The sequence below is a fragment of the Loxodonta africana genome, chromosome 25, assembly GCF_030014295.1.
Source record: "Loxodonta africana isolate mLoxAfr1 chromosome 25, mLoxAfr1.hap2, whole genome shotgun sequence".
NCBI lineage: Eukaryota > Metazoa > Chordata > Mammalia > Proboscidea > Elephantidae > Loxodonta > Loxodonta africana.
Window position 1 is genome coordinate 49460126 of NC_087366.1, and position 11375 is coordinate 49471500.

The 11375-nt window shown below is 54.5% G+C and overlaps 1 protein-coding gene across 1 annotated transcript in view; it reads left to right on the forward strand.

Moving 5' to 3' along the window:
- ITPKB (inositol-trisphosphate 3-kinase B) overlaps nucleotides 1-10897 on the forward strand; it is a 115560-nt gene extending 104663 nt beyond the window's left edge. Inside the window, exons 6-7 of the mRNA XM_003411025.4 lie at nucleotides 937-1008; nucleotides 3111-10897. Coding sequence (XP_003411073.1) covers nucleotides 937-1008; nucleotides 3111-3326 — 288 coding nt within the window. The 3' untranslated portion in view covers nucleotides 3327-10897. The remainder of the gene's footprint in view (nucleotides 1-936; nucleotides 1009-3110) is intronic.
- Nucleotides 10898-11375: the final 478 nt, after the last annotated feature.

Here is an 11375-nt window from a genome sequence, read left to right on the forward strand (position 1 = left end):
AGAAGAGCCTTCTCTTGAGCAGGCTCGAGGGGCTACAGGGTGGGGAGAGGTGGGCCCGGATAGCCTTTTCTTCAAGGAGACTCAGAACTGGTAGACACTGGATTCTCCCTCCCCCTCCCTCTCCAGCTCTGAGTACTCCCAAGGATGCTTCTCCTTCAGCCCTTGGCTGGTCTTGGGGTGCCAGTCATGCATGGGGCCTGCAGGGGCTTCTTCACCCCACTCCTCAGAGTCTGAGCCCTCTCTGGTTCCCACTCAGCAGTGTCTGCCACCGAACACACCTGCTTCCCATGCCGGGGCCAGGCGGGCTATTCCTGGTGCCCGGCACTCAGGAGCTGCCCGGCTGGCCCTGACGAGTTGCATCACCATTATTCAGATGGGCTTTAGGAACCCTGCGTGCCTGTGTGCGGACGGGCTTCCCCAGCGGCCCCATGGCCCGAGGCTGGTCAGTCCCACAGAGCTGGCCCCTGGGGAGGGATGGTATCCAGGGCTTGCGTAGCCCAGTGGGAGTGGAGAGGCCGCTGGTGGAGATATTTGTGGCTCTCCAGCTTATTCTTCAAACCCAGGGACTGTGAGGTTTGTACTTAGGAAGACACCATGGCAACCAGCCTCTTAGGGTGGTGACTCTAAACTGTTGGCATTCCAGAACAAACTCAGCCATCATGCTGGAGCCCCTAGAGGGCGGCAGGGCTGTGTGGAAACGCCCCTTCCGCTCCCTGCTCCCCAGGCAGTGTGAGGTGCGGAAAACAAGGGGTTGGGCCTCCTTTTCTGGGCCTCCGGTTCTGGCATCATAGATGAGGAGGTCAGGGTAAGTTATCGGGGTCCAAGGTCCTTCCTACTTTTTATACCCAGTGGCTCTAATGAGCTAAATGGCTTAAAATCCACTCTCCCCTCCCCACTAAATAACATATAAAACTGTGGTCATCTTCCTCTTCCCAGATTGCCTACCGGGACCGGCTGAAGGACATTCGGGCCACCCTAGAAGTGTCTCCTTTCTTCAAGTGCCATGAGGTAGGTATTGGGGGATGTTTGGCTCTCTCGGGCAGAGAGCTGTGTTCGCGGTGGCTGGCCTCAGCCTGCAGGGTCTGTGCACCTGAGCATTGGGTACGCTGCCCACACCAGCAAACCCACCTGTCCCAGAAGCCCAAGGGTATTTTTAGGATGGCTGCGGTCCCGGACAGACCAACAAGGGACCACCCCTTACTATGTGCAGGAGCCATTCCATATGGCTTCCTGGGGTGGCACCTGGGATTCATGCTTGAGAAATCTGAGGTCATTGCTCCCCTCTTTCCCTTGCTCCCAGCTCCTGAGGGTTGTTCATGCGGGCAGCTGGCCGTGGTGGGACTTGTGTACCACACCCCCAGGGTCTTATGGCAGAAGCTGTCTGAGCTGCTAGAGTAGCTAAGTAGCCCCCCATCACCGCCCCCAAAACCTTCAGACTCTGGGGAAGACAGGCAGTTCTTTAGTGCCACTCAGAGCAGGTCTGGAACTTTCCACCTGCCCCCACCTTCTCAGGGCAGTGGGCAGCAAACAGGGAAAGTGGCACCCTGGGAGAGAGGATTTGGAAAGTGTCAGTATGTTGCCTGGAAAGGTTTGCACCAGGGAAACTGGAGACTGGTGGTCCTGGGTGACTGGGGGGTGGCAGGCCTGCTGCTGGCCTGCACAGAGCCTCTGTGCAAACCGCACCACAGCCCCCTCCTCCAGCAGATGCAGCCTGTCTTGCCCTTGGATTTTATCCCCCTTTGCCCCTCGGCCAGGATACACCCTACACCCTGGATGTGGTGGTCCTGAGGGTGACACCCGTGAGGACTAAGGCGGGGGGACAGATGTAGACACCTCGATCGGCCATTCTCACTGCCCACTGCTCCTCTTAGCCTGGGGGAAGCCGCATTGTTTCTGGTCTTTGGCTCCTGGGCCCAGTGTGTCCCAGCCAGATGAAAGGTCCTATGCAGCCCGTGCGAACCTGTCTTCCCTCGGCCTCCTTCCTCTGTGGAGACTTCAGGCTGCAGGACCACCTGCCCAGGCCCCACATGTTAGCTCCAAAATTCCATGTCCTCTGACCTCCCTGCCCTGGGCCCAAGGACCCCACTGCCCCCTCCTGCTGACCAGGCAGCCCAGGGCTTTGTCCTGCAGCTTTTTCCTCCCTTCTTCCCCACCTTTGGTTTTATTTCTTGAAGCTTTTTTTTTTTTTTTTTTTACTATATTTTTCTGAAGTCTCTCAGAAACTTCACGTCCAGAAAGAGGCCAAGTCCTCCGGGGTCTCTAGTCTTTCTGTCTGGGAAGACGAAGCCCCTTTTTCCGGGCCCAGAATTTCCAAGGGGTCTTCCCTGCCCCAGACTATGGGAGATATAATGACCCCGCAGTTCCTGCCCACACCCCCTTGCTTCTTTCCGGCCCCACACAGGGACCCAGGGGAAAGTACGGCGGGTGCGGTCATATTTGGGAAAGAGTGCCTTACTCCATACCAGTGCTTGCCCCTTGTCCAGCAGGGAGGGTCTTTGGTGTCTGCTGTGGGAGGAGGGGGAAGTAGGCAGGAGCTGGCCTGGGGAGGCCCTGCTGGGCCTGTCTACCCAGGATTTGCAGCGGGAAGGGAGGGTTCTGCAGAGGGAGGGGCAGGGCGATCTGGCCTCACCCTCTCCTGGTGGTGCTCTGTGTGCATTTGAACTGTGTCCTTCCCCTGCCCCCAGGTAGAGTTTGGAATCTTCCTGGTACCTTCCCTTTCACCGTGAGCAGTCACTTAAGGGTTTGGGGGAGGTATCTCCTGAGGGAAGAGGAAGGGCCCTTAGGGTTTGGTGTGTCTAGAACTAGTGGAAGTGTGTAGGCTGGAGGAGTGGTGAGGTTTGCGGTCCCAGACTCCCTCCCAGGTGCTGTCCACACTGAACGGTGGTCCTGGCCTGGAATCAGATGTCCCTGCCCTGGCCTTGTCACTTGCTGGGGGAATGGAAGTGCCGGCCCTGTGGTACCTCTCCTGAGCCAGCCATTGGACGGTTTATCCGGCCACAGCCTTTTCCAAGTCCCCTCAAGTGAGCGGTTGTGGTGTGAGGACTGGGCAGCGTGAAGACCGGGTGGGGGCTGCAGCTCAGCCACCTACCCCTCGTGTCCTTGCCCTCCAGGTCATTGGCAGCTCCCTCCTCTTCATCCATGACAAGAAGGAGCAGGCCAAGGTCTGGATGATTGACTTTGGGAAGACCACGCCCCTACCTGAGGGCCAGACCCTGCAACATGATGTGTCCTGGCAGGAGGGGAACCGGGAGGACGGCTACCTCTCAGGGCTGAACAACCTCATCGACATCCTGACGGAGATGTCCCTGGAGGATGCGTACGCCTGAAACAGCTCTCCTGGAACTCACCCCTTCTCTTTCCTTCTGTCGTATTTCTCCTTCACTTCCTCCTGGGCTCCAGCCCAGAACTGACCCTCCCGAACTGCACTACAGGACACTTGGTAGAAATAGGAGAAGGGATGCGATTCCTTAGTGGTGTTCTAACGTAAGGGCTTGGACGTGGGGCTTTCACTGCTTTTTGTAAATAGAATCGCCTACTAGACAGAAATGCCCAGGCCTCGGGCTCGGCTTCCTGTAGGGGAAGTTGGTTGGGGTGAAAGCTGGAGGGAGGCTGCACCGGGAACACCTGACACTTGAGCCTCCCGGCCTCTGGGTGGCCCTGGAATAAGCAGGCTAGCCCACTGACGCGCATAGCCCGCTGAACTGTGGGGGCCTGCTGCCCCCTGGTGGCCAGCGACGTTACCGCAGTCCCGTTCCTGTGGCAGCCTTCCACCCAGAGCTCGCTAGGCAAGGGCTGTAAGGGCCCCCGTGTGTGGGCGGGCTGCTGGTGCCTGCGGGGAAGCCAGGCTTTCTGGTAATAGGGACACAAAACCACTGGGGGAGCTTCACATTGGCAAGGGGAGAGTACCGTCTGCTCAGCAGCTCAGGGACTCCCAGAGACACCTTGCCACCTAGAGCTGCCAAAACAGGGACCCCACCCATTCAGAGCTGAAACCCCCCCAGTTTGGGGCCGGACCCAGGAGGCTGTAAGTCAGCCTGGCTGTCCTCTGACCAAGGCCTTCCCAGAAGGTGGCAAACAGGGACAGTGTTTTTCCATCTGCAGTAGTTGCCCATGAATTCAGAGGGTCACTCTGCAAACCTGAGCTTCCAGTACGATGGCAGCCGCCTCCTGCTGCGGCAAGATCTAGGGGGGCTGGGGGGCAGGCACAGATAGCATGGGGAGGAAGGCAGACAGACCCATGGAGTGTCTGGCATCCTGGCCCCCGGTGGAGGACACTCTTCTCTGCCACCCCCCTGCTCCCTGCAGTGTTAGTCAGTCCTCCCTTCTTGCTCCCTGGGGCCCTTTCCTGAGGTCCAGAGTCCCCAAAAGTCACCAGGGAAGCCTTCTGCCAGCGGGGCAGTGAGGAAGGAGGATTCTGGCTTACTGGCATCATCCTTTTTCCCCTGAAAATAAGTCTTGCAGCCTGAAGGGCTCAGACCCATGTTCCCTGAACATTGTGTGGGTGCCTCCCAGGGTATGTGATGGGAGCAAGGAGCTACTCCAGACATCTCTTCCTGAGGGTCTGTTTTGCTTAAAGTATTGTGGGAAACTAGTTTTAAACCATATTTTAATTGTAAAGCACGTTAAGTTTACATTATTGAGAAGGATGTAAAATTTACATGACTTTTAAAGAAAAGAACTCCTGACTCTATTCTACTTGGAGCTGAGTCCCCAGACCCAGTCTCTTGCTGTCAGTGGTCCAGGGTGCAGGCAGTGGGGACGCTCAGGCTAGGCCAGGCCAGCGGGGCCCAGGGCCAGTATCTCAGTAGGGACCTGCCTCAGGAACACAGCGGAGAAAATATGCACCAACGGGTGTGGCCCACAGCCCACTCTGTCACCCCAGGATCACGGAGGGAACTGTTGACTTGCCCACGTGACACTTATGTTTCCCCTTTCATGCTGGGTGACAATGGAGGGGGCAGAGGGTGGGACACATGAGACGTACAAGTACAGCTTTCAAAAAAGGAAACCACTTTTAAACTTCCTGGTTCTTGTTCAAAACAGTGCTGAGCTTTTGCGTGGGCCGACTTGCTAAAGGTCACACCCTAGTCGGCTGAGCACGGGAGACCTTGTGACGGCATGTGGTGGGCAAGGAAGGAGGGATGAATGGGGCACCGGGGCTTTAAGGCCAGCTCTGGGTCTCTGAGCTACAGTCCCTTACGGGTTAGAAGGGACCCTGGGGCTCTGTGCTTCCGCCACCTGCAACCGACCCGCTGGGAAGGGACATCATTCATTCAGACATAGATTCTATAGCTAGAGGCCAGCCAAAGGCTACCTTCCTTGTATCTATGAAAAAAGTTTGCTAAAGCAAGTGAACGATATGAACAAAATGTACAGGGAACCAGCTTAACCTACTTAAGAGAACAAATTTTCCAAGCACTTTAAGCAGGCACCAGGTGTTTGCGAACAATGTGCTATATGCAAATATTAGTTTATTCAAGGAGACCCACGAGCCTCTTACTGGCAATACTTTGCTTTATGTATGTGAAAGTGGTATAAAACAATATCTTTTTAGGGTTATTATTTAGATTTTTAAAAATATATTTACCATGCAAATTCTGTTCCACACTTACTTTCTCTCAACCCATTCCACCCTACCCCCTTGCTCTGACATCCAGGTCCTTCCCCCCTTGTCTCAGGGGGATAGGTGGATCCTGGAATGGAACTTGCCAGAACCTCTGCCTGGTAGTCTAAAAGACCACACCTGCCCAGCCCTGGTCCGGGCAGATGTAGAGGGGCTGGGTTAGGAGTGGGGCCAGGGAGTGGGACACACTGTGGGTGCCAGGCCCTCCTGCCCTGTCCTCGCTGGCCCTGGGGACTCACAGGGCATCGAGTACTAACGCGTCTGCACTGCTTAGCATTTGTGGAAGGTTTCCTCAACTGTTTTTCCCAGACGTGCCTTTAGTGTCATGTAAGAAGTTTTTAAGTTATATTTATTTCGTTGGTTTTTTAATTGCACAAAACACTAAGACTAAAAGGTTGAATTTTGTTTTTTCTTTAAAGCTTTGCTTTCTCTTTCCTTTCCCACTTGGCAGAAAGCGCCAGAAGCAGCCCAGCCCACCAAGATGGACTGTTTCCTTCTTTCGATGTAATTAGCCTTGAGTTTCTCTGGATCTGGTTAATCCAGCGTGTCTATGACCCTTGTTCTAGTTGGGAAGAAGCAGGGCGTTTGTTCCCTGTTGGTGCCTTTTTTTCTGGAGGAGAAGACTCTCCCAGAGCGTCTCTCCTTTCCTTCCGTACCCTTCTTTCTCACGGGACTTGGAGAAGAGTGAATTGTTACAGAACCCCCACGCACAGTGCCTGTCAAACAGACTGCAAATGCTCTGTACCTTCCTGAATAAAGGCCCGAAGACCACGGTGTTGCTGCAGTGTCGTCAGTTCGGGCCCCAAGCCCTGAAGAAGAGTCTGATGAGTGAGTGGATGGTGATGGGGAATTGCATGGGGGCTGTGAAGGTCCTGGGGTCCTGGGTAGCACAAACGGTTAAGCGCTTAGCTGCTAACCGGAAGGTTGGTGGTTTGAATCCACCCAGAGGCACCTCGATGAAAGGCCTGAAGATCTACTTCCAACAAGCTGTAGCCATTGAAAACCATATGGAGCACAGTTCTCTGACACATGGGGTCGCCATGAGTCAGAATTGACTTGAAGGCAACTGGTTGGCTGGTTGGTGGCTGTCAACAAGACCCTCTCTAGAGTATTCAAGACAGGGCAAGAGGGGAGGTGCAGTGACTCAGGAGCTCTGATACTGAATGACCAGGCTTCGATTCCTGGCCACTGCACCTCATGTGCAGCTACCCCCGGTCTGTCAGTGGAGGTTTGCGTGTTGCTGTGATGCTGAACAGATTTCAGCAGAGCTTCCACACTAAGACTAGGAAGAAAGGCCTGGTGATCTACTGAAAATAAGCCAGTGGAAACCCTATGAGTCACAGTGGTTGCCATGAGTTGGGGGCCGACCTACCGGCAGCTAACAACAACATAGAAGCACCTGTGTTCTCAATTTATCAAGTCTGTGAACAAAGCTTTATAATCTCCATTATACAGATGAGGAAACAGGAACAGGGATCTGAATCCAGAATTTGCCTGGTTTCAAACCCAGGGCTGTTCTGTCTTCCTCCCTACGCTGGCGGTGTCTGGAGGGCAAATGGCGTGTCATCTTTGCCCTGGGTCCGATGCTAAGCAAAGTGCTTGGTCCACAGCAGCCACCCAGCTAGTGTTTGTTAAGCTAATAAATGGCTGCTTGGCTGGGTCGGGCAGTGGAAGCCCCTGGATAGAGAAGCCTTTACAGCACATCAAGGGATTTGCTGTCCTTTACCATGTGCTTCCTGTTAGCTCCTCCCCAGCTCTGGATTGCCGGGTTTTATTTGCAGAACTTTTAGAATTCTGCATTTGTGTGTGTGTGTTGGGGATGTTGGCGTTGCACCCTTTATCATTTTAAATAGTCATTGTCAAAAGTACAGAAGGTGAAAAGCCACGGGGCCTTTGCACCTTCTGTTTCTCTGCCTGGGATATTGTCCCTAGTTACCACATGGCAACTATGCTCACTTGATTCTTGATCTGTATCAGTCCTGCTGATGCAGCGGCCACCAGCCCTGTGGGTTCCAGCCAACTTCCATGCAGGCACAGTCTGACAGTGCCTTACCCAGAGCCTGCTCTGTACCTGAGTTGTTAGCTGCCCTGGGGCTTCCCTGTTGGCCTGTGCAACCTTGCAGTTTGGGGGATTTTACTCCCATGGTACAAACCTTTCACCAATGAGAGACAAGAACGGGGGGATAGATTCTTCCTCCTTCACCACCACGCCTCTGATTAGCTTCTCAGAGGATGGCCCCACAGGATCAGCTTGGTGATGCACCCTTGGATTGGTGCTCCCTCCTCCTTGCCTCATAACTCCCTGGAGTTTCACTTTCCACCTTAGACTGCTTTCTGGAGAACTCAAGCAAAGATGCCATCTTTGAGGTCTTGGCCCAAATAGTAGAGCCAACATTGCAAAAGATCCTTGGAAAGATCTCTGAATGCTCCAGCTAAAACAAGATGGCCCCATTCACACTCTACCACATTGCCCTGTTTTATCTTTCATATGGCCGTTAACACACTCAGCTGCTAACAGAAATGTGGGAGGTTTAACTTCACACAGAGGTGCCTTACAAGAAAGGCCTAGTAATCTATTTCTGAAAAGTCAGCCATTGAAAACACTATGGAGCACAGTTCTACTCTGACACACGTGGGGTCACCGTGAATTGGAGTTGATTTGAAGGCAGCCGGCACTGGTAGCAGTATTCAAAACCATCCTACAGGTTATGGTCTCTCTCCCCGTTTACAGTGTGGCCCCTGAGGACAGGGACTTTACCCTGTTAACTTCTGTTTCTTCAATGTCTAGCAGTGCTAGGAGCCTCTATGGTTATCCCTGAGTTTTATGACTACCCCCCACCCATGTGCAGCCCTGCTGTCGTGGTAGAAGTTAGACCATTCACTTATTTCCCTGCTTAACCTCATGCCCACTCCATGGGGCTGCAGAGACTCCGCCCAATCCTTCAGTCTACAGCACCTCTCCCCACTCCTTTTCCTCCTACCGGACTTTGCCTGTAGTAAGGGGCCAGGCCTTCTTGGGTTCTACACCCCTCTACCTGCTCACCTGGAGCAGTCCAGACTCCGTATGTCCTGGAGGTACTGAGCACTGGGGAAGAGGCCAGAGCCCACACTGGGTAGGGGCTTAGGAGAGGAGCCTGGTCACCCATCGGGCACATGGGCCTGTGGTTGGGGAAGAGTTGCCTGCTGGCTCAATCAATGGGATTGTGGGTCTTTCTTCCTGCTTAAGACAAATGTCAGTGGCCCAGGCTGCCACGACTAAGTGTGCCTGCCCTTGAGAGACAGAATCAGCGTGTGATCCAAATGGAGCCCCAGGGGCCCCTTGGCCTGTGGACCCCTCACCTGTTGTGGTGGGAGACCATGAACGAGTCCTGTGTTGCTGCACCAGTCCCACAGCCTCAGAGGCTCAGACTTTGGCCCCTGCTGGCAGGGAGGGGTGCTACCTCTATTCCTCCATGCCGGCCTCCCAGTCTTCATGGGGCCACCTGGTGCGGACGCCTCAGAAAACAGAGCCTGGAGCGGCAGCTCAGGTGCTTACACGTCACTGGGCACTGTCTTTACTCCATAGGTAGGTAGGTAGCTGTTGTTGAGTCAGCTCTTACTCTTATGTACAACGGAATGAAATATTGCATGGTCCTGCATCATCCTCACAATTGCTGGCATGTTCAAGTCCATCACTGCACCTATTGTGCCAATCCACCCACTGAGGGTCTCCCTTGCCTTTGCTGGCCCTCTACTTCACCAAACACGATGTCCTCCTCCAGCAATTGATTCTTCCTGATGACAGGTCCAAAGCAAATGAGTCAGACAATGTTCTGTTGTGATCCATAAGGTTTTCATTGATTAATTTTCAGAAGTAGGTCACCAGGCCTTTCTTCCTAGTCTATCTTAGTCTGGAAGCCCTGTTGAAACCTGTCCACCATGGGTGACCCTCCTGGTATCTGAAATCCCAGTGGCATAGCTTCCAGCATCACATCAACACACAAGCCATCTCAGTATAACACAATGACAGACAGGTGTTGGCTTTACTCCTTAGGCCCCAATTATATGTCTGGGAACCGGGAAGATAACCCCAGGATGGGTCTATGGACCCACTGGGCTCAAGGCGAGATGACTTTGGCCAGAAATCTTCTATCTCACGGACTCTATAAGCCCCACTGTAACCAGAGGACCATTTCAGGTCTCTGGGAGCAATGTCAGCACCTACCCCAGAAGACTGAGCCTGGCTGTTGCCATGGAAAATTCCAGACCTGTCCAGATCTAAGTTCACAGATGGTAGAGCATTGTCTGAAAGGTAGGCCAGGCCCGCTTGAAGAAAGATCCTGCAACAGCACTGCAAGTATGTGTGACAATATTCCTCCAACCCAACCCCAAAGGGTCCTGCAGCTGTTGGCCAGAGTAGCTGTGCTCTGGAGGAAGGAAACCGCCAGACTTTTTTGAGGACCCTTAGATCCGCTTGCTGGAAACCCTGGTGGCACAGTGGTTAAGAGCTATGGCTGCTAACCAAAAGGTGGGCAGTTCAAATCCACCAGGTGCTCCTTGGAAACCCTATGGGGCAGTTATACTCTGTCCTTTGGGTCGGTATGAGTCAGACTTGGCGGCAACTGATTTTTTTTTTTTTTAGACGCAGCTTTCACAACAAGCTTGATGTTGGCAGTTAGCTGCCCGGAACCTACCATCTTCGTTCTGCAAGGGTTCCAATGCTGTCTAAAGCGGCCAGCCCGCACCATGATCCTAATAATGCCCATGGCCACCGCGTACCTCAGGACCTCAGTTTCCACCTGTACCTCATTCCAGCTAACCACAGGTCATTGTGATTGCACCACCTATTTCCACCAGTGGTACAGTCCCTGTGCCTTCAGACAGGTGGACAAGCCAACTTCAAAGTCTGCTTTCCAGGTGACCAGCTGTCTTGGGAAAGTTCCGCATCCTGGGAAACCGAGGATAACTGGTCACCCTCCTGCTTTCCTGGAGCACTTCTGGTACCAGCTCTCTCAGCCTGGTTCCCTAGACGTGAGACCTAAGGTAAAAGCTTGCGAGTGACCCCAAGGAAGCAGGAGTGGAGAGGCTGGGAGGAAGTGAGGCAGGAACAAAGGGAACAAAAATAGGAGGGGGACACTGAGCTGGCCATGGCTCAGCAGCAAGTGCAGCCAGCTCCTCAGCTTCTGGGACGTCTTCAGGGAGGCCAAAAAAACTACCTGTCTTGGGACAATTCTCCGAATACAAGAATAGGAATATAATGCCCACTGCCTCCCCTCCCTACCTCCCTCACACTGGTCAGTCTACCCATTGAGTGTGACCCTCGGTGGCGTCACCAGCCCTCCAGCAGCCCTGAGATCCGCCAGCCAGTGCACCGGCGTCCCCTCCCCTCACCGGCGTCCCCTCCCCTCACGGACGTCCCCGCCCCTCACCGGTGTCCCCTCCCCTCACGGACGTCCCCTCCCCTCACCGGCGTCCCCTCCCCTCACCGACGTCCCCTCCCCTCACCGGCGTCCCCTCCCCTCACCGGCGTCCCCTCCCCTCACCGGCGTCCCCTCCTCTCACCGGCGTCCCCTCCTCTCACCGGCATCTTCTCCCCTCACCGGCATCCCCTCCCCTCACAAATGTCCCCTCCCCTCACCGGCGTCCCCTCCCCTCACCGGCGTCTCCTCCCCTCACAGACGTCCCCTCCTCTCACCGGCGTCCCCTCCCCTCACCGGCATCCCCTCCCCTCACCGGCATCTCCTCCCCTCACAGAAGTCCCCTCCTCTCACCC